The 26905-nt window shown below is 47.5% G+C and overlaps 1 protein-coding gene across 6 annotated transcripts in view; it reads right to left on the bottom strand.

Moving 5' to 3' along the window:
- Positions 1-1737: 1737 nt before the first annotated feature.
- The window catches only part of LOC120951987 (uncharacterized), a 64897-nt gene continuing 39729 nt past the window's right edge, over positions 1738-26905 (bottom strand). For 4 of the 6 annotated variants that reach the window (XM_049607388.1, XM_040371025.2, XM_040371026.2 and 1 more), the window contains 4 exons: positions 8134-8411; positions 6814-8061; positions 6543-6728; positions 1738-6474 (listed from right to left, as the gene is read on the bottom strand). In XM_049607388.1, the coding sequence (XP_049463345.1) occupies positions 2693-6474; positions 6543-6728; positions 6814-8061; positions 8134-8185 (5268 nt within the window). In that variant the 5' untranslated portion in view covers positions 8186-8411 and the 3' untranslated portion in view covers positions 1738-2692. Of the gene's footprint in view, positions 6475-6542; positions 6729-6813; positions 8062-8133; positions 8412-10083; positions 10213-14228; positions 14508-26905 lie in introns of those variants that run through there. The other 2 variants (XM_049607390.1, XM_040371029.2) reach the window with 2 other exon arrangements.

The raw sequence follows: 26905 nt of genomic DNA, 5'->3' as shown, positions 1-26905 counted from the left end.
TGCGGCTACCGCGTACGGGAAGCCCGGCCGGGTTGCAGGGGGAATGCAGAGGGAGAAATAAATCCGGCGGGACGTGCCGTGACAATGCGCGTTGCAATATCACGCGGAAGTTAATGGTACAGGATGGTCATTTTGAAAATCATTCCCAATACAGGTACAGGCGAGCGCCTGATTTTCAACCCGACTCACAGTCTTATCTAATCCGCCGGAATAGCGGGGTGTGTTGGGCGATGCAGTTGCAGTTGTGAGGTAAATGGGCGTTTGTTTTAGAGCAATATGGTGGAGGTATTTCAAGGATGTTTCAGCGTATTAAGCAATAGATATGCTCACCGTTATCGGATGAATGGTGACTTACTTCATAATATTTATTTGGAAAAAATAAAACTGATAACGATAATAATAACAAGAATGGATCAGTAAGTGTTCAAGGTTTTTTTTAACAAGACCACAGTTTATCAAAAGGTTTCAAATTTTAGTCGATTTAGTGGCAAAAGCGAACATTATTCCTTTTCCGGATAGATTTGGCTTAGAAATTGGTGCGATTGAACTGATCAGCATTTGATGACTTTTGTATAGAAAAGGAAAAGGGAAATTAAACATTGTCGACTACACAAGTGATGCGGGTTGCATAACTATGCGATAGCTCAACAAATCAGTGTTGCATACGTTTCAGGCGTAAATCGAACGTCGACATTCAGTTGTAGTGATGCGCGTAGCGTTCCGAACCTGTCAGGTGCGATCCGTTCCAAAAGGATAATAATTTTGGATAAGGTAAGAAATTATTTACAAAACTTTAAAGAGTAAATACTGCACTAGTGTGCAAACATAATAAATTAGCTAATGCTCGTCTTTTGATGCGTTTTCTGGACTGGATTGTGGTAATGACTGTATTCCTATGCGTTTGTGACGCTATGTTTGGCAGGTTCATACCGTATCTTTATTTGGGAATTTCCACTATTTAGTTGCATGTCCCAGCTGCGCTACGGTTGCAAGCTAGCATGAGTGGAGTTTGAAGATATTTTCGTAAATTTTTTACGTGTAGTAATTACTGGAACGAATTATTGTTATTGTTATTATTCTTCTTCTTTGCTCAACAACCGATGTCGGTCAAGGCCTGCCTCTACCCACTTGTGGGCTTGGCTTTCAGTGACTAATTGATTCCCCCAATAGCAGGATAGTCAGTCCTACGTATGGCGGCGCGGTCTATTTGGGGATTTAACCCATGACGGGCATGTTGTTAAGTCGTACGAGTTGACGATTATTATTATTATAAATACATAATTGCTTGGCTCGAGAGCTATCTGCGATGTTCTTCCTCTTTAAAAAAAAGGAAATCTGGCCAGAACGCATGAAAAAGAAACAGAGAAAAGAAAATAAGGAACAAAAAGCTGGGCTACGGAGGACGAGCACAGACAATATGCGAACGGAAATTAGACTAAAACAGGTGGATCTGGATTTTCGTACGTGGGCTCACATTCAAGCTAAAAGTAAGGTTTAAAAAACCACGTTTAACTAAATAAGAGAGAGAGAGAGAGAGAAAGAAAATCCGTGGAAGATAGGGGGAGAGAGAGAGAGAAAAAGAGAGAGAGAGAGAGAGAGAGAGAGAGAGAGAGAGAGAGAGAGAGAGAGAGAGAGAAAGAGATCCTAAATTAAACTACCTAATTTAACGAAATTTTCTTTCCATGATAACATTTCCTTCAATGTTTCAATTAAAGATACAAGGGAAGAAGCAGCGTGTTATTATTAGTAAACTTTTAATATCCACATGTTTATTTCATACAATATCTATTAGACTGCAGGTATTAGACAATTCCCATTAAAAAGAAAACATAGTTAACAATACACATCAATGAAATATACACAACCAACGTGAAACGGTTCCAGCCTTTCTCCACTCTTTTCTTCAACTTTCTTTCATTCTACATACGTTGCTATTTGATACACCTACAGATACATCTCCTTTCAAGCGTAATTCTCACGAAATAGCTTTCCGCTATAGCTCAACTGCTTCTAACTGTATGCATGCTGACTAACAAAACACACCTCCTTCAGGGAAGTGTGTACATTATATTCTAGTTCTATTCTATCATGTGCTCGTATAAGAGTCCCTGCTTGCCGAGTACCTGTGTTTTGTGTTTGTGTGTGTGTGTATTGTGGATTATTGATATCAGTTTTACATGTACACATGTGCCGTTTCTGAAACAGCCACAGTACCAGACAGTACCAGTAGGTTTAGTTGCCATATTCCATAATAAAAGATAACAATTGCATTGTGCAAAAATGTGCATTTACCCGCATGAGCTGCGCAAACGGTTAACGCTTCAACTATGTTACAGCAAAGGGTTGGTGGGTGGGTATGTAAGATTTAATAAAATCCCTGCTATGTTTAAAAAGCAAAGAAAAGGTAAATAAAACGATGCATGCGAGAAAAATGCATGCAATGTACTGTTGTCCCGGCGATGATGTTATGCTCTGCATGCAAAAAAGCACATGTATCACGGACATCAGCATAAAAAGCGCCTCACATCGCACACAATGAGGTGTATGGGAATGGATACAATATATGTATGGTGAGCATACATAAATTACTACAAACAAAAGTAGAAGCAAAATAGCAAAACAAAAGTAAAAGGAAACTACACAAACAGCCCCACCTTTAAAGGAAGTGAAACACATATACAAGCGCTCCTTATTAATCCTTTCGCAGCGAATCCTTGTTAAAGCTTCGGATCGCATCCAGTAGTGCCGTTCGCGGATCGATGGCCGGCGTGATGGCGGGTTTCTTCACGATCGCACCACGCACCACGGGTTGGGAGGCCTTGGTCGGTGGCATCGGTGCCGGTGGTGGCGGAATGGGTGCCGCTACCGGAAGGGAAACGGGCCGTACGGGTGCTGGTGCCGGCGCAGCAGGAGCAGGAGCAGTTTGCGTAACGCTCACTTTGGTAATCGTAGTAACCGCCTCCGCAACGGGGGCCGGGTCCTTGGCCAGTATTTTGTCCTTCAATCCCGTCCGGCGAAGAGTGTGCTGGGAAAAGGGTAACGAGTTCGGTGCCTCATCCTCGCTCGCCGCAGACACCAGTGGGACGGTCGTTTTGCGCAGCGTACTCGTATCGATCATAGAAACGGGACGCAAGCGGGGCATGCTCACCGTGCCGGACGAGCCGGCCGGATCGATGTCGAGCGATTTGAAACCGCGCACCGTCGGCTGCAGCACCGTGGGTGGTTTCGGTCCGAAGCTTAGCCGGCTAATGTTGGTGCTGACGCTGGGGGAGGGAATGGCTGCCCCATTAATGCTGACACTGCTGACGTTGGTGCCGATGCTGGAGTAGAAGGAAGGCTTTGGCTCGACCGGCGGCGGTGTTGGCCGTTGCGCAACGTTCTTCTTGTATTCGACGGCACGCACGATCGGTAAGCGTTCGCCGGGCGGTGTCGTCGTAGGCTTTGGCGCGGTCGCCGGAAGCTTCACCACCGCCGGTGTCAGGTCCTGCTGTCGTCCCAGGGACGGGGCTCCTGCTGCTGCTGATGATGATGATGGCACATTGGAAACGACTTCTTCCTGCTGCGACTGATCAACCTCATGGATCGTTCGCCGTATGTATCCGCTGCTCGATTCCACCGTAGTAGTGGTGCTGCCCCCCGGACCAATGCTAATCTTGGTGCTGCTTACGTTGTTCACATTACGGAATCCACGGGGAAGCGTGGAGCTGCCACCGAACCGATAGTCCCGATCCGATTTGATCGACACGTCGATCTTGGGCCGCTCGTTCCACGTCGCAAAGCTTATCGTCGGTGGTCCCTGGTAGGTCCACTTTTTCGTGTCGGACTCGTTGGACGGTGTACCGGCGACACTCGAGCTGCTGCTGCTGCTGCTGCTGCTGCTCACCACCGTGTTGGTAGTTGTAATGCTAACGACCGTCGTTTGTGGTTCCTTCGCCGGGACAGCCACGTGCTGAATCTGCTGACGTTGTTGCTGCTTGTTCTGCAGCTTTTCATCGTCGCTCTTCGACTCGCTAGTCAAATCCACTGCCAGTTGCTGATCCTCTGCCTTCTTAGCAATCCATTCGGCTTGCACCGTTTTTTCCTCAACCGTTTTCTGCACAATCAATTTCTCAACAGGTTCTTCTACCTGCTTCTGTTCTGGTACGACCTGCTTCTCCACCAGCTTCTCAACGCTCTGTTCAACCTTCTTCACGTCTTCCGTTTTGTTAACGTTTGCCTCGAGGGCTGGTTTCAGATCAGCCTTTGAAGGTTCCGGCTTCGGTTGCACTTCCGGTTCCGGCTCAGGCTCCTGCTCTATCTTTGCCTCCTCGATGCTATCCTTGCGCACGGCGTTGCTCATCAAACCTCCGGCACCATTGTTCATGTGCCCCTTGGTGGTACCACCGTTCAGTTGTACCAGTGTCGAAATGTCGGTAAAACTATTCCGCTTGATAGCAGCCATCGAAGGCAAGACGATACCTTCATCCGCCGGGGAACCTTCCACCGCACTTCCATTCGTCTGGTGCAGATTGTTAATGCTGTTCTTGCGCGATGTGTTCAAAATGTTCTTGATCACCTCCAGGCTCTGCAGGGAAGGTGAATCGCAGATGCTAAGCTCACTGGCCGATTTGCGACGGTTGAAAGAGTTCGCTGCGGTCACTAGCGAGGCACTGGTGGCCGCTCGGTTTTCCCACCGCTGTGCACCGATTAGCGAAATGTACGACGTGCTTCTTGGCGTTAGATGCAACGGCCCGGATGTGCTCGTGCCGGTTTGAGCAGGCGAATTCAACGATTGTATGTAATCCGACCGGGTGGAGTGGAACGAATCGGACCGATTAATCACCCTCGGGCTTTTGTTGAGCATTGTCAAGCTGCGACGCTTGACCGGGGCCAGTTCCTTCTTGGCGCTCGCACCCGCAGCCCCATATCCGTTGGCCTGTCGACCGACCGGGTCATCCTCGTCGCTGCTCTGGGTAAGCGAGTGCGGTTTACGGACGGTGATCGAATCGACCGATATCTTGCGCCGTACGATTACATCGACTTCCTGCACCACCTCCTCCTCCTCCTCCTCCTCTTCCTGACACTCCGGCACGTGTTTCGCGTCGGAAGCGCCGTTCGGTACAACCGGCACGTCGTTTCCTCCAACGTGGTTCTGCTGCTGCACCTGTTTCTCCACGATGGTAGTGGTGGTGGTGCTGGTAATGATGTTTTCCTTGTTTTCCGAGCTGCTGTAGGTTGAAATTTTAAAGTTCGCCAAGCTGCTCCTGTTCACGACGGCAATTTCCGTCTCCTCCTTTCGGCTCAGCTCAACGCCTTCGCGCAGCAGCTGATTGAGCTCACTCATTACGCTGCTCTTCCTATCGTTCACCGACTGTGTGCGAGACACCGTGGGTGCATCAACTGCTGGTCCCTTACCACCGCTACCGATGGATTCGCTCAACGTCGATAACTCACCCTCGATTATCTTTTCCCGCCGCTTTTCAAGCGTCTGGAGCCACACTTCGCGCGCCTCTTGGCTGCTGTCCGGGGCGCCATTTGCTTCCGATCGGCTCTCGGCACCGACACGATAACCATCCTCCAGATCCGAGCTAATGTGTGGTGGAACATCCTCCGAGACGTGCATGGTAGCGTCGGTTTCCGTGGACACACTCACCGGACTATCCGGCCGGTGGTCCAGCACCGTGGGGTAAAACGGTGGCTGCATTGTGTCACGGCCTGCCGTTAGGTCGAGCATGGTTTGCAGGCGCTCCTGGATGAACGGTTCGATGCGCTCCGTCTGCTCATCAGAAACGACCGTCAGCATATCGCTGCGCAGCGTCGTATTGTCGACGAAGGTAGAAGCCGGTCGATAAAATTGGCCACGCTCATCGTAATCGCTTGTTTTGATGGAAGAATCGGCAAACTTTGGCGGTGCGGGCAGCTTGTACGTCCACTGTTCCTCATCTGCAGTAGCACCGTTGGTTTGCTGTTCAGCCGATTGCTGCTTTGTGTCGCCATTCGGTACGATGCTTGTACCGTTCGACGAGCTCACCTTTGCTCCATTGGTGAGGGTAGTGCCGCCGCCCGGTGTAGCCTTCTTCTGTTCCTGCTCAATTTCGGTACCATTCTGTGTTTTCTTCTTAATCAGTGCTTTGCCGGACTCGATGTTGTAGATTTTGATTTCCTCGTCCGAGCTGTTATCTCCCGGCGAAGTTGGCAGATCCAACGGGGCGGGTAGGTTTCCTCCGATCTGCACCTTCGATACGATGGGTGTCGTCGATGAGGGTTTCGATTGTGCGTCACCAACACCATTGCTGACAATTTTAATAGACACAGAAGACGAAGTGGATCCATTCTTCTGGTGCTTCTTCTCGCTGTTGTTCGGTGTGGTGGACGTTACGACCGGATCGTTAAGCGGTGCCTGCTCTACGTTCAGCATCACCTTCGACACGTTCTGCTGCTGCGGTGTGTACGGAGCATGGTGGACACTACCGTTGACGGCATTCAATCGCGATTCTTTAAAATAAGAAATAAATTGATGTTTTCTCTTATTCCCCACAACACATTCAAGCTGAGTTTCTTACCTCTGTTACGATGCGTATCATCTGGTTCGCTGCTAAAGTTTGAATCCGTTTCGGAAATGGCCGCATCGTTGTCCCGCAGCAAATCCAGCGTCGAGCGGGTGAGTGCCCTCGGCGAGGGCGTCGGCACCGGCGTGATGGTAGTTGTCTTTGCTCTCGGCGGCGGGGCTGGTGCTTTGGATTTTTTGGCTGCAAAAGCGAAAAAAGAAAACAGTAAAGTAAAAATCAAATACATTGACGTTGTTTGCTGCGCGGTTTGACCCGTTCGGCTTACCACTAGAATTCAAGCGCTTTCGTGGCGTTGGTTCAGGCATGTCCTGGAAGTCCCGCGGATCTTTCGCATCCGAGCAGCTGGACGATGCCCGCGAATGGTGATGATGTATGTCGACCATGCTGCCACCGTTCTCGCTCGAGCGCTGCAGCGTGTTTGTTGTGTCCGGTTCGCGTATAATGTACATGGACGTTGGCCGATTTTTAAGCGTACTGTAGGACGTTTTGGTATTGATGAGGTTTTTGCGATCCTCCTCCTCCAGCATCGCACTTTGCGCATCATGTATGTTGTTGTTGTTGTTGTTGTTGTGAACATCGGCCGAATATCCGTTTCGGTCACCGTTTGCAGTTTTCGGATGCACGCTACCATTGCCATTGTTGTTGATAATGTCGGCCGGTTTTAGCTCCCGATCGTACAAGTTTGGCGTGGACACGTGGAAATTTTGCCTGGAGTACGGCGGTAACTGGGGCTCTTTGAAGATATGATCATCTGTACCGTGCTTGTCGCCCGGTGTTCCGCCGTTCGACTGTTGTGGCGGCGTTTGCGGCGGGACACGCGACACCTCGGGAATGGAGCTCTGGCTTGGTGGGCGCGGAGCAAGTCGCTTCTTGCGCGTCGGTGCTACCGGTGGGCCCATCTGGCTGTGTCCGTTAGTTGCCGTACCGTTTGCAGTGCCACTGTGACCACCGACACCACCACCACCACGCGAACTCGAGCTAACGCCGGACGAGTCCATCGAGTTGAGCGAGTTGGTCGAACTGTACGGTGACGTCGTCTTGAGGGCCAGTTTCGAGGTGCGGCTCAAATCGGACGACGATACGGAGGTTCCACCGGTATCCCGTGCCCCCTTCTGGTGCATCCGGAAGATGTCGCTCGTGCTCAGCCGATAGTCGCTGTTGCGCAGCGCTTCCAGCTCCTTGCGCGACATCATGCGTATCTCGCTCAGTCCCACCTCGCCAATGTTCATGTCCAGCTCGAAGCCCTGCTGGAAGTCGGCCGGATGGCGAAAGACGTACTTTTGTGCGTCCAGCAGCTTGTCGCTGCACACCATCTCGAGCAGGGTGGAGAGTTTGGTTTTCGCGCCGACGCGTGCTACGTACAGCTGGTCCCGCGGCAGCAGCACCGTCACGCGGAACGTCTGCTCGAACGGCGCATTCGGCACGACGGGCAGCTGTATGACTTTGTTGTTGTAGTGACTAGAGGCGTCCAGGTTGGTGGTGGACCGACTGAGGTTGGAGGTTGATTTGGAAACTGAAATGGACACAAGTACAGCCGACTGGTGAGTTAGCCCCTGGCGCTGGGTAAAACGCGTTTTAAACTTACCATCTTTGTTTCTTTTTCCTAGCAGTCTGTTAAGCGTCGATAATCCGTTCATTTTGTTTGGCTTTAAGGTGGATGTGTGTTGTGTGGTTGGAATGTTTGGATGTATATTTGATCAGCTACTAAAAAAAGGAGCTGCGTACTGTGGTAACTGCAGTTATGCTGTGTTTGACGTTGTTTAATTGCCTAGCAAAAACGATATGTGAATATGCAGTGGAACCTGTATCTACAGCATCACAATCCTAAGCATGGTTGGTATTCTCTTCGGCTCGAAGAAAGTTCTGAAAGTAGACAGAGATATGAAACAATACATTAGCGACTTGTTTATATTGAAGGAGTGCCATCTTCTAAACGGAAATAGAGTATCAGCAGAGATGCACTTCACTATCGATCGTGCTTCCTCCGTGCAAAGATGTTGCGCAAAATGCATACACACGTTTAACGTACGCGCGCGCAGTTTGACGCTTGCTCGAGTGGTGTTTGGCTAGCGTGAGAACGATTGTTTGACTGCATGTGGAAATTTCATCTGCCCCCCTTCAGTCTTGCATGTGCCGTCGCCCCCTTCTTGCCAGCCGGGCGTAAACTTCAGCTACTGCCGTACATCAAAGATCTGACGTTTTAATGACCGGCTCGCAGCAGTGTGGTCACGTGTCCAAGACGTACTCGAAACGTAAGCAGCAGCAGCTTGGTAGGCAATACATAGGGTAAGATGAGCTGGACAACTGTCCCCGGCAAGCTAGGCGGTTTATTCAGCTTGTTCCACCAAAAGGGTGGTAGAATAATTGTACCGCGAACCAAAATATTTACCCACATTGCAAGTGTTGTATACAGTGGGCAAAGACATAGTTGTAACGACTTTATTTAGAAATTTCAAGAATGTGTGTGTTTATCTTTTTTGCTAGAATAATTAAAACCACTTGACACACTCAGTACTAACCGTTCATAAAACAACGCAAAAAGTGATGTGTAGTGTTTGGCAAGGAGAAGAGATGATGGTGGTAGAATACAAACGAAAAAACAACCATCACTCAATGCTCCACAGACAATAGGTACGTTATTGATGATAGGTGCTGCCCACAACCGTTGTCAACAAGTTCAGTCCAATCTGGCGGAATTCCTCCGCAATCTGATAAGCGGTTGTCGGTTGTTTGAACTATGGTACTGCTGGAACAATTATGGGGCATAGCGAGAAAGAGAGCGAAAGAGGGGCAGCAGAGCGATCTTACAAAGTCAACATTCTCCCCACTGACCACGATAAAAATATGAGCCTGAAGAGTAATATTGCACGTTAATCTACCGGACGTACCGACTAGCACGTACTGGCGCACTGTGCAAGAATGAGTTTTAATGCAACTTTAGTGAGGGGGACAGCATAGAAATCATCCTTCTAAAACAAAAAAAAGCGAAAAGAAGTCCCACACAACACCAGACTTAACGTTATCCTGCAGTCGCACTTATTACGGTTTGGAATGTGCCGTTTCTTTACTGCCGTGCTGGAAGCAATTTAGCTTATCATCGGTATGATTTGATTGACGCCGCATATCTCACCGCTTGGCACACCACCCTTGAGCGCGTTTACACACATGACCTCGCACAGACACGTTTATCAGAATTTTGTTTCCTATATTTTTTGTGCGTGGCGGTTTTGAGCAACTGTGTTTTCCTAGGCACGTATGCAGCTTTTAAGACCATAAAAGAGGTTTAAGCCACTGGTAACACGGACGATGGATATTCGGCGCATTTATGAGCTGACTCAACAACACAGGTTTTGATCCTACGGTCCTCACCATAAACCACCGTCCCACTCACTCTCTCGGCAAAACATTGAATCATCAAACGCACTTTTTCTTCCCGCCTGCTCTTTTCGACTATCACTAGAGCACCCCCCGATGACGCGTCACACTGATTAAAATCTGATCAGATATCAGTGCATGCACAGTCGCACAATCCTACCTCCACGGGGCCTCCTCCGCTGCCTGTGGCGTATCTCGTCCTTCCTTCGATAAATTAATTGTGCGCTACCGACTGTGTGCGCAAAAAGCCGCGAGACGCGAGAGTTCCTCCTCCTGTGGTACGCGCGTTGGACTATCGGCGCAGAGTGATAAAAATTAACTAAAACAAAAGTCGTGCTCAGCGTCGAGTTCTACCGCACAGGGTTCAGTCAGCAGCAGCAACGTGTGTGAGTATTTGCGGGGCATACCGATTGGGGGTGGTAGTGGTATCTCGTGATCATTGATGATGATGACGACGATGATAACGTGAGCTTCTCTAAGCGAGACCGCCGCAGTCATAGGGCCCCCACTGCGCACACAAACACACGGACGCGGTTTTGTGTGCAAGGGAGACGTACCAGTGTGTTGATACAGCCTTTTCCGCAGCTGGAAAGCTACAGGTACTGGCCGCGGACAGTACATAGTGGTCGCGAATGTGAGATATGGGGAAGCTTCCCATGTCACAGCAGATAGCCGCGTCCGAGAGATAATAAATCGCAGTGCAAGGTACGATTTTGTGGACTGCTTGAAGGGTTTTTACATCGACTCTACTATGGAGAGCCGACAGATTCTGTGTAACTGCACGTCCGCAAGCTGTACCATAGTCATCGTTTGTTATCGTTTAGGTCAATCAGATTAATACCTTACTTGTTTTTGTGTAAACGTTTGTGTCACATATTTGGATCAATCCAAGCTCTTTACAACACATTTTTGTTTAAGAAGAAATTACATGAAGGTCATTTCAAGCAGTGTAATATTTTTTTATCTTGCTTCTAACCCTAACACAACAACCCTTCGCGCATACATCAGCTAGAAACTATAATCATCTTCACTAACTTTGAACGAAGCGCGATGAAAATCGCACTTTAGTATTCACCGAACATCGTTCCTGCCAGCGGCAAGTACTGCAACACTCTGGCCTCAAGGTAAGGACACAATCATCATCGCCGAGAGGGAGCGTTGCATTGCAAATAGTTTGTGTGCCGCACGGTAGCACAGGGGGCGTCAAGAGCGTTCGATTGTTGTACGATAATTAGCTTTGATTGAAATGCAGCCGTTTCAACTTGGCCGTTCGTTCCCGCCCGAAGCACCCTGCTGGAGATGTGCAACGACTACAACACTACTGTCCCGCCACACCAAGTGGAGAGGGCGCAACACAGATCCGGAGACTGTGGGGATTGACTGCATTTACCGGTGAGATCATTATCATTAGCTATGGCTCATCAATTGTGCTTCCATTGAGCCGGGTGAGATAATGGTGAGAACAATTACCCAGACGGTCGACGTTGGAAAAGATCGAGACTTTTTTATTCGTCCGAAAGCATCCGTAAACTTACTTTCGCTCTGATTCCGGGACCATCCGAGAACGAGGATCTCGGTGAACGGGAATGATATAAATCGTTAGCTTTCATTAGTTACAACAGTCACAAATCTATCGTAACGAGCAGCAGCAAGTGTCAGAGCCATGAGAGCACTCCATGTGACCGTGTGGTTCAAGCAGTTCAATTAGAATTGTTCTATTTGGTGTAATAACGCCGGCTAGATACGCGCAGTGCCCTTGTAAGCACCAAACGACATTTCTCTCCTTTTCTAGCTGCACACCGTGACTTAAATTATCTCATCAACACAACGACAATAACAAGCAAACTGACGATGGGGACACCCTATTGTCGGTAAGATTACTTGCGTCGTAATCACCATCAGTACACACGGCCGCGTGGATTACGCCATTGTCGATGAACACATTTTGGAATGGTTGATGATGGGTAGAGATTGGTGAAAGACTCGTTGACGAACATCAAGCAAAATTCGCTTGAAGGGACGTGCGTCTGTACGCTCCTAGGAAGGTTGGATTGTGATGATCGTCCACTCGGCCCGAACCGCTGACCGTCTAATCGATTAGTCTACAATAATCGTCACCAATCACTGTTTGTTTGCTTACGGCTTGTAATCTTTGGATTTTCGAGACGAACGTATCCGTGAGATTGCATTTATCTGTTTGTCCATTAATCATTTTTGAAAGATGAACAAAAATATTGGTACATATGTTGTTCAACATGATCGTTTGACGATTGAAGAGTTTTTTTTAATTGATTGTATTGATAATAGTGTCGAAGAATTTAATAACAGATTCGAGTTTCATAAATGCAACTGATAAATCTATGTACATTTGGAATGGCGATCATTGAACATAAAGATAATAAAAATATTCCCTTGAGGTAAAAAAACGTCGACTACCAATTACGATCACCCTGGTTTTCTGGCGTTCATGCGCATAGAATTGATGATCGTTGGTTGTGAGAAAAACTAACTCTATACAAAATCCAACAAATCAACAACAAACCCGCGAAGAATGGTATGTAGACGTGTGTAACAAGATCATGCTTTCACGTCAAAGAAGAAATCTTGCACCCAACCTTCCGAAAGGTCACTGATGATAGTGATTAAGCATACCGGAAGATGATGGTCGCCTCCACAGTCTGGTTTCCGGTTGCATTGGTGTAGTGTGTTAGTGTGCACTTGTGAATAACCGGTGCATACAGCGATCGTGCCTTCGCAGCACTCCCCTGGACAGGCAGTTCGCACACCGTCCTTCCGAGGGGCCAAGGGAAATGCTTTTGATCAGACGATACATCTAGCTAAACAATCTCTATCGGCGGCCGGTTGATCTAACGGTGTACTGCGGTTTTCCCGTGCATCTAAAATTCTCGAGCTGTAAAATGTGAACTTGTACCATCATCATGTGCTAGCTAGCTAACAACGAGGCTTTTCATGTGCGTGTGATAATGAGGGGGCAACATGCAAAGTGGTGGTTTGAGAGCCACAAGTTTCGTTTTCGATTCACTTTGCATACAATGGATGCGGCGCTCGTGTACTTGGACTTGGAAGCGTTCACAGTGTATCGTAGTGTACTTTCCGAACACGATACAGACACACACACAATGCACTTAATTTCAAGCTCAATAGATCTCGTTACGGAGGCAGTTGAGACTGATGCGCCAAAACACTGTACCTAATCGACGAATGGATTCTTTGCATGGTGTTTAAGTGCATTTTGTGTTTTATGTGCAAACTATTTAACACTCATTTAATCTTTGAAGTTCGTGCTCTCTTCCCAGCGGATAAGTTCAAAGTATTTTTCAACACAATTTGTTCGAATAGAGAAAATGATTTACTTGAGCAGACACAAACGTGCATAGAAAACGCGCGATTTTGAATGAACACAGACATTGTTGAATGGCCACCTTAAACAAGGCGGATCCAATGGGCGGTTTGAAGAAGTCTAACAAATCTCAAGCATCAATCAGTTTCGCCATTCAGCGCGCGCTAGGAACGGATCGAGACGAATCGGAACTCTTACTTGACAACCTTCAAATCAAATTTGCATCTTCCAGCAGTGTAGTACCGGTTGCCGGCTTTACGGCAAGGAGTGAGTTCTGCTTATCCGAGTGGTTAATTCAATTTCGCCATTTAGCACCGCTCATCAGCGTCAACTTTGGATCGTTACTTGCCCCATTCAACAACAAAAAAACGCACGAGCGCACGGTGTGGTTCCGAGTTGTTTGCGAACAGAGCAGACCACGATTTCTGAAGGTTGGTACGTAAAATTGAAGGTTTACCCAAGGTGTCAAGGCATGATGATCTCAACCAATCTCGTAAAGCCGACACTTGAAGAAGCGCCCAAATAGTCATGAGATCGATTATTAGACACCCCACACCCCGGGTGGATTAAGTGAGATCAGTTTACAAAACAGGTTCCTGGTGCGGGATGCTTTTGAAAGGACACTGTCAACTGTAGCGAAGCAGAGAAAGTATTATTAGTTTGCGAATAGCTTCACGAGCTTCACATCACTGTTGTGAATCCAAGACAATCGCGTATGATGGATTCACCAAAAACATTAGGATGATCACGAATGCGGATAGGCAGACACCGTGCCGATCTAATCGTGCATTCCACCGACCACACAGACCTGTCATTAGACATCCTTCCCCTCGAACTCAAAGCTGTTGACATCTTCCACGGTTTGTTCGATGTGCTCGACATACGTTTTTGGAATATTCGATTTATCGACTTCCTTTCCGCATTGGCTGTTGTTCTGCTATTACCTTCTTCATAAAGGGTTGTCAATCACTCTGCACAGGCAGCAAAACGATCAACCATGAGATGCACGTTCGCTGGATGGGAACAAACAAGGCGTAGTGCGTAAGTCGTTGCATCCGATTGCGCGTAACGATGTAACGAACAGACGCAGTGAGGCGGTAATAGTTGCTTTTCAATTTCCATTTCAACCGACTCGATGCGAATTACAATTAGAGCGCTTGTGATGACTGTCCTCCCGCAGAAATGGCTTTGCGTTTCAAACCTGTCGATCTTCTTCCGACGCTGTACGATGGTAAACTAGTTATTTCTTAAAAAATCCCCCACATAAGGCGATGTTTTCAAGCGTGTCTGTATGCTTGCCTTGTATTATCACCCGACACAGAATGTCAAGTGTCTACGAGCAAACATGCTGACAAGAATTCAACTTTATCATACCTCTTGATGGCTAATCCTACGCAGGGTATCGTTTATTGAAAAAGAACTCAGCTTTATGGCGACGTTTTATAGCCTATAGATCATCACACCATACTTGAAGCATTGTGGTGTTCTACTTTTCTGTATAAGGATCATCGTTAAATCATAATTAGTGGCTAGCTATACCACTAACAGCATGTAGCTGAAGTCATGCACATTCGTTAGGTTATAATCATTTTAAGTAGAACAATTTTTGTACACGATCTTACTCGTAATATCTTCAAATTATTTTAAATAACTTCCGTGCAAATATACACACATTTTAATTCCCTAAAAATATCTCCCAAAATATTCCTGCAAGGCAGCAAGCGATCAGAGATATCACATTCCATATACACAGTCCAACATCGATCCAATGGAACACACCCTGCTGCTACCAGAACCTGCTAGGACAGGTTGCCACTTTTGGCAACTGGATTTTTGTCGAAAGTTTGTCCACCGTGTCGCGACAGCCGGTTCTCAAATCTCGGCACAAGTGGAGGGCGTCTCTCCCAAAACAGTTTCGGTTGGAATTGGTGTCGTTTCAGGTTTTTTCACCACTGAGCTCTTCCTGCGACGGCCCATACCGGCAGCTTTGGGAGGGTGGAAGATGTCTAAAAATAACGACTCTCCTTCCTTCCCACCGCCCAAGTTCAAGGCTGGTCAGCAGGGTGTCCAAAAACCTCCGTCCAGCCTTGCATACCCTCTCCAATCAATTGGGCGGCATACATGTGACACTTGTTGGGACGGCAATCGCTCCCCAAGTGAATGATATGAAAGAGTATAAGCTGGAGTGAACATCATATGGAGTGTTTAGATATATTATATCTTGTTTAGATATATTATATCTTTCGCAAACCGACTAAACAAATAACAACGAACAATATATTGTTTTGCCAGCACACAAAAAGGGGATCGAGAAATGGCTTTAGGATAGCTCAACCGCTGAAAGTAGAGGCAATACCTTCGCTTAATCTCAAGTGATCCTTCCCCCGTCGAAAAAGCTCTACAAACCTGTTCCACGCCACTCGAATGCGTGGTCACATTGTGTTGGGTACGCGTGTGTCTGTGTGGTTGCGCGCTATCTTCGCGCTCCGATTTGGTGTTTGCTTTTGATTTTGCGGAGGAGGCAACGGCATCGGAATGTTAATTGCGCCACATCCAAACAAACAACTACCCCGTCCAACCGACACAAGCCACTTCTCGTGAGAAAGAGAGCAGGCTAACTTCATTTGTTCCTGAGTGGTTTCTAGAGTGCTCCAGACATTAGCTCCGTGTGTGCCCATGAAAAGATAACCCGAAGAGCAAAGAGCTGTTTATCGTTTGCTTTTTCACTTCATATCTCGCCGTTCCCCTCTTCCTTGCTGTGGCCTGTGGACATCGCACATGTTGTCATGTGTTTACTTTCGCGCAAGTGAATCGAAGCAATTAATTAGAATTGCAATAGAGCACGCGCGCGCGCGCCATTGACCATTCCCTTCCGTTGCTAAATCTGTCCCGTTAAATCTGTATTAAATCTGTCCCCGCTAAATCTGTATTTGTAGTCTGAACGCGCGAATCGAGTCAAGTTCTTGCCAACAAGGACAAACCACTGTGGAGGAGAGTCGTAAAACAGGGCCAACCTTGTTGTTGCTGATGGTGATCGCCAAAACAGAAACGCGACGACAATGATGTCATCCGTTCGGTGACTTTTTTTGTTTGTTGTTGGCTTAATCCGAACATTGGCGGGGACGCACTCTAATGCGAATAAATCACCACTCGACAGAGTGGAGTAAGACATAAAGCAACCTTGCCTCATTACTTCTTGAAATCGAGAAAAAAGGCACTAAAGTGCAATGCCACTTTCGGCACAGTGACATATTTTGACAGAGGAATCCACATCTTCAGGTGAAGCACCCAAACATAACGCCATGGCGTACGCAATTAGTGACGTTGATTGAACAATAAAACAAATGGCTAATTGAAGAATCGCCCCAAGAGATCACTCAATCAGCTGATGGAACTTGCCAAACAGCAGATTGCGCTGACTTCCACTGGATGAACGTGAAGGGCGCTTGTCCTCAAGCAGCGTCGGATTGTTGGGGTTTCGCCATCTTCTGCACCGGGAAGCCCGGTTGGCAGAACTGGGCCAACCATGATTTACGTCGGTCCATCTTTCATATTCATTATTTTCCACTTGCTGCGACATTGTCGGCGTGTTTCCGCGGACACCAACGCGCCCGTTTGGTCGAACGCAGCTGCAGTTGGCTTAATTAATCATCTTTCATTTTCCCATCAGATCCACAAGTTCGCCACTACGGCGGCTGCTGAAGTTGTTCCGATGATTAATCGGAGATACTTTTTTCTTCACCTGGTCGGCTTTTCATCAAGGCAACCGTACTGAAAGAGTGTCACTGAATGCATTAGAAACTGAAGCAGAGATGCCTCACTGGGTCAGTAGCGGAGTTGAGATGCACTAGCGGCGGCAGTATCTGTGCCAAATTCAAGCTGCATAATGTGCGCCTAATTATGGTTCAGATCCGATGAGCAGATAAACAAGGGAAGGGCAGAACCTGCCACTACCAGTAGTCAGATGCCATCAATTGCCGTGGGAAGCAGTGACAAATTGCGTTAACTAACTAGATGACCACCTTTAGCGACCGGGTTTATAGCATTTGCTCACTTCTGTTTGATTACAGGTTTGATCAAATATTTGCCCCCAATGACTCACTAATCATCCGAGGATTTTCGACATAAAATCCATCGACCCGGTATTGAAGTTACCTCTTCTGTCTCACGGAATTGAAGAAACTGAGGGCATCTATCTTGTGAGATTGAGGGTTTCACAACACCGATAAACGTCAAAGTCGCGCGCAAATAAGTTATCAAACAAACAGGTAGCAGTGTAGCAGTGTTTATCACGTATCAGCAGGCCAGTGTCAAGAGTCATCATGGATGCAGCAGTGACGCCCAACTGGGCTCATCCCATGCTACTAAACCCGTAAGAGTTCTATCTACGGTAACTAATTCTATGCTTCTTTCACAGGGAGCGAAACTCTTCTTCGTGCTCAACATTCTCGGGTTGTTACCAGCGGCAGAGAACTGCATCACACAGAGAAGCATCATGTTGTCCGGTGTTAGTAACAACCTTCCCCCGGAAGCCATGCGACAACACAATGGGGGAGTTTTGGTGAGGGATGCAACCGGTAGTTGCCGGTTGTAATTATAGCTAAGCCCATTTTGCAGAACAAACTCTTACCACCGTGTTCCGTGTATACTTCATTACGACGATCGTCCTTTCTGCACATATGAACGTTGCGCGTGCTGCTGCTGCTGCTGCTGGATGAGGATGTGAGAGGAAAATAATCGTTCGCTTCTTGGAATGCTTGTTATCATGGCGCGCACCGCCGTACCACGCGTCCCGCGGGGAATCATTCTTCATCTATCCACTCCTGAGGGCTCTCTGGCCCGTGGCATGTGAAAGAGATTTTATTTACGAGGTGTGTGTTTGCCAGTGGTAACGAGCAACACAAATCCTCCCATCACCAATCATTGGGGGAAGGTACAGGGAAAGGTCAGTCGTACGTCCGTTAGAGTACCGTGTGCTAGCGGTCCGTAGATTCCATGTATTCAAATTGGCGCGGCCCCCTCCCTGCTCTGAAGTTGGTTGTTCATTTCTTACGACTTTACAATTGGCCCTGTTTCTATGCCACCATCCATTTGGAGGGGAAATGTGGCTCTTTATAGTACGTGAGATTGGAGCTATGGAGTTTTGCATTTGAAATTATATTAAGAATAACAGTACCGAGCGGCCAAGGAGGTGATGCATTTGATTCACACCCAATTTCGCGTACGACGACCGTTTGTTTTTTATGCTGCATTTATATCATCCTGTGAAAATAACTGCAGATTCTAGCATAGAATCTGAGCAACATGCCCGCCTGTTTCCTTTAATGTCCACTCTAAAGTTGAAATTCTTCACTGTTTTTTATCCACCACTTATTGAAATTGATCACACTCAAGGAGCTGATCATGGAAAAAGGTCACGGACTAGGGCAAAAATGTGGAAGGGCAATACAGTTAAGAGAAGGAATGTTATAACCAATGCAACAGACAGCCGTTCCTTGGGAAGATGATGCCCCGCGCTGATGGCACGATGAAACTATTCGGCGTGGACCACAACGTTATCGGACCTCGCTTTCTTCCGAGGTTTTGTTAACCAGATATAAAAGAGAATCATCGCTAATTGTGAAGGGTTTTATTGTGTATTTATCAAGCAGGCAAAATGAAAAAAAAAATCCCAATCAATTGATATAGATAAAAGCTGAAATAGGCAAAAACCTTGCCAAGACATGGGCTGGTTTGTTTTTAGAAGTAGTAGTACGATGAAAGCCACATTTTCCTTTAATGATACGCTATTGTTTAGAGATGTAGCGGGATCTTTAAGTCATAAACGCAACCATATTGGATCAACCACACAAGTTGATGTATGTACATGTGATGTGTTTTATCTATAATTAAGTGAGATGTCATCGCACAAATACTGAGACAAATACTGACAATACACACATACCTCTTCGCTGTACACGTAATAACATCAAATCAAACATGTATCTATTTTTCAAGATTTATTAGTCCCATTAGCGCTGAAATTATTCCTGCAACTTGGACTCATCACAGCAAATGAAACAAAAGCCAGCAAGCGACGAGAGATGAACTGGAACAACCCTTTTCCGCTCTACAAAACCCACAAAAACCCTGTCCCGTAGTAATTACCTGCGTTCATTTATCAGCGTGACATGATCAGTGTGGTTGGAAATTGACAACCTGCCAGCAGCTAGATACACTCCCGATGCCGCCAAGGGGGCTTTTGTGGCAAATGCAAGACCTCTATCGGTCCCGAAACTGCCGCTAAATGGCCTCAAACGGTAGTCGTGCATTGCAGCCCCGGCAGGGCGGTTAAGACGACAATCGAAACCGAAAATTAACCTGCTCCACGAACCGCGCGCCATCGCCCGGCTGCACGTTATATATTGTGCCGCTGCTGCAGTGTGCTCTAGATCCACTTGATTCTAGGTTACGTCTAGACGCCTATTAGTGCCCGGCGATTTAGAAAGCCAAGAGAACGGAGAGCATATTACCTCTGCTGGTACACCTGCAGCTGTAGCATGTAGCGGTCTTTGCAGCTAAGAATCGGTAATCACCACACTGACACAGCTTTTGCACAGCTGTAAATTGTACCTTCGAACATAGTTGTTCTTTAAACTACGTTTTTCAGGTATTATTCAGGTATTTTCGCGTGCCCTGTTCGGGAAATTCATCTAATTGAATTTTCCATTCGCTATGATGCGACACCTAATGCATAAGTAAAAAAAGGAAAGAATGAGGTTCATTTGTAACAGCCACCTACCCCAAATACCGACTGATGATGATAAATGCTTTATCGCTTCCCGTTTCCTACTTGCCTCCAATCTACGCCTGACCTAGGGAGGAGTTTAGTGTTCTTTCCAAAGCTTTCAAAACGATGGAAGTGTCTAAGGTGACCTCCAAAGTGCGCAGAAGGAGACGGCGGGGTCGAGCGCAACGCCAGGAAAGGAATCTCCCCGGTCAAAGTTTTCTCCCGAACCGGTTTGAGTCGAATTTTTCGGGCACTAGACTTTTACGAAAGGGGGGATATGATGATGATTCCGAGCAGAACACACCCCACACGCCGGTGCTACGTGTCCCATATCGCTTCTTAGCCCTTCTTTACCCGTCTGCCTCCCTCCTCCCTTTCCATTTTCTCTTTCTTGCCGTGCGGCTTCCCATCGAGGAATCGAGCAAAAGTAGGTTAGAAGCGCACACCAGCCACACATATGATTTTCGAGCTATCGTGGCCTCGACAAAGTCAGGGACGCGAGGGGCACCAACCAACCACTCTCGAACCCGATCGTTCGTGACGACAGTGCCATTGCCCCTTCGTCGATAGGGAGCGAGATAAACGATATGGTAGTAGAGAGACAGAGAGAGAGAGAGAGAGAGAGAGAGAGAGAGAGAGAGAGCGAGAGCGAGTGGACGGGAAACGGGAAAAAAGGGAAATGAATTTCGCATGAACGATCGCGGACCGATCGTTTAAGGCAGCATTCGACATTCCTTGCTTGGAGAGAAGACGTGCCCCCGCCCGGCATGAGGAGGCTGCATGGATGGTGCGCTGGTGTGTGCCTCTTGCTCCCGAGTGTCCCGGCCTGCCGATGATGATCAATAGTCAAAGCCTTCTCCCCGTGTGCGAGAGAGTGCCTCTGGATTGGATTTCGAACGGTGCCGGAATGGAATGCGACCGCCCAGTTTGGAGAGCCCGCATGCCCAGGCTTATGTTGCTTATGTTGCTTCGGGGCGTGGGGAATGAATGGTGTCTATATGCGCTCGCAAGGAGAAATCGCAACCCCCTTATACTCGCACTATAGCTTCGGGCACACAGCTTCGTAGATCGAGCCAGAGTCCCTGGACCTAGTGTAGGCCCGGGGTCCCTGTGCATGCGCTGCACCGAGCAAAGTTGTTTTGGTAGGCGAAAATAGTTTTATTTTGCTGAAGAATGTGCAGCAGGAAAACCGCCTGACATAACAATAACCCCGCCTGGACAGATTTATATGCAACCAAGCATTTTATTGGCAACATGCACCCAAGAAAGCAGCTTCTAGAGTTCTAGTTCAAAACGGGCTGGAAAGCAACACAACCGCATCCGTTTGCACAATAATAGCGAGATAAAAGGTGGCACAAAGCTAAATACACACACACAGGTAAATAAACCAGCAGCTGATTAAACCTGACTGTGCACAGGTTCAGTGCAGCAACCAGAAGTAAAGGGGGCAATTTCACGAGCACCCCGAGGCCCTTCAAAAGAGCTGCCTGCTGCCGGTGCTGGTGGTGTTGGTGGTTCGCTTGTGTGCAGCCAGCCTTCAACGTTAGCCTTCCACTGCACGTTCGCCCCCGTATTGATGTCAATTGGCATAAATGGATGTTTATGGTATTGTTTAGGTCGCTAGATTTTACATTCTCTGCCGGCTTAATAAAACTGACTGACATTCGTGGCATTCGGATCAGCTTAAATCGCTTCAAGGTGGAGTTGCAATAAAGATACCGTTGAACGGCTCAATTCCACCGCCATACCTGCGTTGCACTATCAGAAGTCAATTTATCACACTCATGAACGATTGAAATGCGACTGAACTAAATATAATGCATGTACAGCGTGACGCGTGAAAAAAGAACGACTCAGTTTGCACCACTCAGATAGAAGGTGTCAAAACTTTCAATCTTCAAATCCACAACTCACGGTAATCATCGCCCCGGGCGATGTTTCAAAGGTTCCCACCAAGCCACTCCTGAGCATGAGGGGCCACCACTTCAATCGTATCGATCAATCGATCGATCACACTTTTTTAATGCATATTGTTGTGCCGCATTGGTGGTGCGCGATTTGGAACGGATTACGCCGAGAAAGGCGCCAGGTAGTTCTGGTAGAAAAAGGCTATCGATCAACATTCGATTTCGTGGCACGTTGTGGGGAAGGAAGTCATCTCTTTCGCATATAACCTTGTTGCAGAATGTGAAGTTAAAAGAGAGGAACAGAAAAAAGTAACCAAAAGCATTAGAGGTCAACATCGATGGAAGATAAAAAATTATCAACGCCACAGTCCACTTGAATGGATTGAAATGGTACCAGAAAAAAATGAGAAGGGGATGCTGGTAAGGTCAAAGACTTTGGTACGCTGTGCAAAGTAACATTAGGACGTGCATGTGCTAAAATAGGTCTGTAGGTGGTAGCCGCATGGCACCGACCTGTAGCCCGTGCGAGGAATTCCATGCAAAAACCAAAGTCACGACCTAGCCTGTTGTCCTCCGGGCGGTTGCTGTTTTTCCACAGAAGATGTCTTACCGTTGACCCAGCCGCTCTACAGGTGACACAATTTGCCTAGCACACAGGCATGCTAGCGCGACCGATGTAGATGATCGGTTTAATGTATGTACGCAGGTGGCGGTCCTACCTGCGGGGCAGTGCCTTGGACCAATGCATTCGGATGGCCGTTGAACTCTCCACTGAACCGGTTGTCCGTTTCGGATCACTTCATTCATCGCGGGAGCCATCACTCTTCTCACGAGGGTGGCCCGGATGTGTGGCCCAACAATCCGGGGCCAAAATAAGGGCCACTGTTCCTACGAGAAGGAAATCTCCATCTTCTCCAGTTACACTGCTCTTGATGAGGATGGAGCAATTATTCACAGCAGACCGTTGCAAATGTACTGCCGCCTAGGGTGAAGCAAAAATCAACGTACCTCCTCCTACCCCGTGAGAATCTGTAACCTCGCATTAGACGATAATATATGTTTTTGTTTTGATGTGAGGTCTTCTCTCCGGACCGTCGTTTGCTTAAGCCATGCTTCATATCCCATGGCTTGGGCAATATTTAGGCAAACGTTTAGAACAGACTCTCTAGAAAGAGGCAAAACACGCACCAGCTTCGTAAGTAGATTCGTATCGCGCAGATTGGCGAATTAACCCGAAACACGTTGTGCTACGTTGGTCGTTTAATTTAATTTCCAGCCAACATGTTTAACGACGTTCGTTTGGGTCTGTGTGTTTTTGCTTCATTCATTCATGCCAAATGTTCACTTCCTGTTTCATTCCAGCATACAGTCCAACGTCTTGTGCGTCATTAAGATTTATGATTATTAGCCTAATTGACCTTGGAATCACATCTGGACCACATACGAGGTTTCTAGATTATGTCCCACAAGTCTAGGAACTAGAGCATAGGATACTAGCTTGTATGGCTGATGTTAAGCTTGCCAGACATTCCTACGCACACCAAAGAGAATTATGTAGATTTTACAGCTTTTTTTATTCAATGTCTTTTACCATCAGAATGTGCTCAACGTTGGTGATATCGGCAGAGCTTTGCTTTAAATATGCTATGAAATTATGGTCATCTGATTAATCGATACATATGTCACGATTTACCTCAATGAAAAATAAAAACTGTTTCCATTTACAGGGTTCTTCTTTATGATGTGTCTAGCAACCAATGACAAAACTATAACTAATCCACTGAATAAGCTATACCGTCGTTATGATTTCAGATCTCGCTGAATCCAGGAACAATCTAAGAGCAACGACATCAAAGCTCAACGATGAGCACTGAAGCACTTTATGCAACAATGTAGGCGTAATAAGACGATGTTAACTGTGGAATTGAACATCCTCAACTTGTGGTAAACCAGGAAGCATGCTGGAATGAAGTATCGCCACGACCACTGGATTAGCCCTAGTGGGTCACAGATCTGAAGAATTGATGACCTCACAAAGGTGCAAACGGTAATGACTACCCTGGCTACATCGACAGTGAGTAATGCATGGTTATGAGCACAGCAACCGCAGAAAGCTAGCCGTGGACAATCGTGAGCATCTAGAGATATTAATAAAAGATAGGAATACTTAACACTTCAGTGAATAAATTGTCAGTGTTACTCAAAAGATTTAAAACAAAATTGAAACCAGCCGTTGATTGCAGGTTTGCTGGCGAGTAAAACAATAATTTGTTTGCTTAATTCTGTTATCAAATTGGCACTACACACCGATAAGAACGATCAACTGTTGCAACATGTAGTATTAGTACTTGTACAACACAAATACGCGTACGTAGCATGTAAACATGATAATACACTGCCCACAATCAGTACAAGATAATTCGTGTTTTGCGTCTGTACGGCAACTATCCCTAGCATTAGAAGATAAATCTGATTGGACTTGGAACGATCCCTGCTCGCGCCCCTCGCTGTACAATGGCGTCCGCCTCGGAAGCAATGGAATGCTCTGTGCACTCTCAAACAACACTCTGTGTAGGTTGTTCCAGTGAGAAGGAGAGCGACATTGCTTCACAAAACCACATACTAATGAATCGCAAAACACACCGTTGCCTGTACCGGCTAAAGCAACTGTGTGACCGGTAAGAAGCGAGGCGGAGGAAAGGCCCACTTCTTAGATTGCCCTTAGATCGCCCGCACATACGCGTTCGGTACGTGCGCGCGTGCGCAAGATGTTAAAGCCATCTCCACCGAGCGAACGTTGAACGGGGAAAAAAGGTAACACGAAAAGAGCAGAAACGTATGATCGGTTGCATGAAGCTCACTGCATCGTCTCCAAAATGTATGCTGCGCCGTTTGCGTCGTTCGCGTTCGGGCCGAGCCGCAGTTGCTTTTGTACACCTGTATACATACATTCGTGTGGTGCGCGCCCTTCTGAGTAAAAAAAGCGGGCCACAGCAAATTGGAGAGCAGGTTATTCGCACACAGCGCACAAAACGCGGACAGGGTAGCCGCGCGCGCACAAATGATACCTTCTCGGCCCGGTACCGAGGCACAGAGATCCACCCGCAGGTCTTGCGCGCGATGCAGGAAAGATTACAGAGCGGGTGGGCATACAGGCTGGCTGGTGTGCGGCTAGAAGGATGCGGGAGAGAGCGACGGGAAGGGGGAGGCTGCAGTCGAATGCCGCGAGAGATGAGAAATCTCGACAAAGTCGGAGACAATTTAGGTTAATGGTTTTTTGTCAGCCCTTCCATTCCACCCGAACGCAATCCGCCACAGGTCACCGCGGTGTCCTCCCTCGTAAGTGGTGGTGTTGTGTGTGTGTGTGTGTACCTCTACCAAGCACGATCGATTGGCGAAAATTCAATTCCACACGCGAAGGCAAGTGTCTCCTGTAGTGTGCATGCATCCAGTGCACTCTCCCACGATGGAATGGTGTTGACTGGCCGCAGTACCGGTCGGTTCGAAGATATCGTTGAAAAGTATGCGAATGTCCGAAATCTGGATGGGGAATCCGCTGATGGGAGAATGGGGGAGTTCAATTCAAGCAGCGCCACATGGTACCGTTGACGGGGATGAACGAGTACGGCCAATCGAATCACACCAATCGCTAATTTGCAATAGGTCAGATCGATGGCGGTGAAAGATTAATGTGCAGCCGTTTGCAGCACTGTCTGCGTCGTGCCCTCACGGCGGATGGTAATCTTCGAAGAAGCTGCGAAGGGAAAAAGTAGAAGGAATCGGACGCTAACGTGCCATCGTGCCATCATCCAAAGGTAGCCTAGACCGAGCGAGTGTGTTGATATGTTTTGAATATACAAAGGTGTACTTTTTTTCAAATTTTACTATATTTTTTGAATGAAGGTAAATGTGTGCAGTTTTTGTGTGTGTGCGAGAAATCAAATTCTTTCCCATACGTACGCTGAATACATACCTATGACAGGTATTCATTTTGTGTAAGCTTTACACGAATTGATACAGGATTCCAAATTGCCAGTTTCAAATGTCGCTGATGCTCTGTCCAACTTGACTACAGCTTCGATGGGAGGTTGCGAAACATGCACCAAACTAGCCTCAACTTTGTACCTCTCCTGAGGATGGACGGCGACGGCAAAACATCCCACAATTTCAAACCCGTCCAATGCGCCCAACAAACTGTACCGCGACGACCGCTGCACGAAGTGCAAAGCCCTCGAGCACAGAAGTAGCCGTGTCAACGTCATCAACCGCTCGGGCTTAACGCATCGGAGGAGGAGGGGGCGTAAACGTTTGCTAGACCCATACGGTGTGGCGTCAGTGATGTGCACGTGTGCCAACACTTTGCCAACGCAGATAAAATTCCATCCCCCGGCATCGCCTTCCACCCTGTCTACAGTGTGTGCCAACAGGCATCGTAAAGGCATCTGCAGCATCCTCTGAGAATGTGCAGCTCGCAGCAAAACAACACGCTTCGAAGGGGGACTCTGAAGGGGCGAAACAAGGCGTGCGTACACACCGGGGATGTTTTGCATAATAATTTAGGTTAACAAGGCGCGTGCGGGGTTATGTTGTTTTGATCGCGAAACGGAAGGCTTGCTTCGCAGTGGACACAGCGAAAGGTTAGATACTTTCACACTTCCCTCTGCGAATGTGGGGATGGGAGTATGGAATGGGGAGGATTCGGGTCAACGTTGTTGGTTAGAATCTGTCCACGTGTGGTGGTAGCGATGGACAAGAGCTGCGCGAACATCTCGGAGCATGGTAATGATGGTGTCGGGCGTAGGCAGGCTAGGTGGTCAAGCGCCTGGAATCGTGCAGAAGGGTGAAAGTGTAACTCAATGCGGAGCAGGGACGAAGGAAAGTTATAGGAACGTTTTATTCACACCCCAAAACCGGTCGCACAAGGTGGACCGGGGCGTTGATGAGT

Source organism: Anopheles coluzzii, chromosome 2 (genome assembly GCF_943734685.1).
Source record: "Anopheles coluzzii chromosome 2, AcolN3, whole genome shotgun sequence".
NCBI classification, from domain to species: Eukaryota; Metazoa; Arthropoda; class Insecta; order Diptera; family Culicidae; genus Anopheles; species Anopheles coluzzii.
This window is presented reverse-complemented; position numbering and strand designations above follow the sequence as displayed.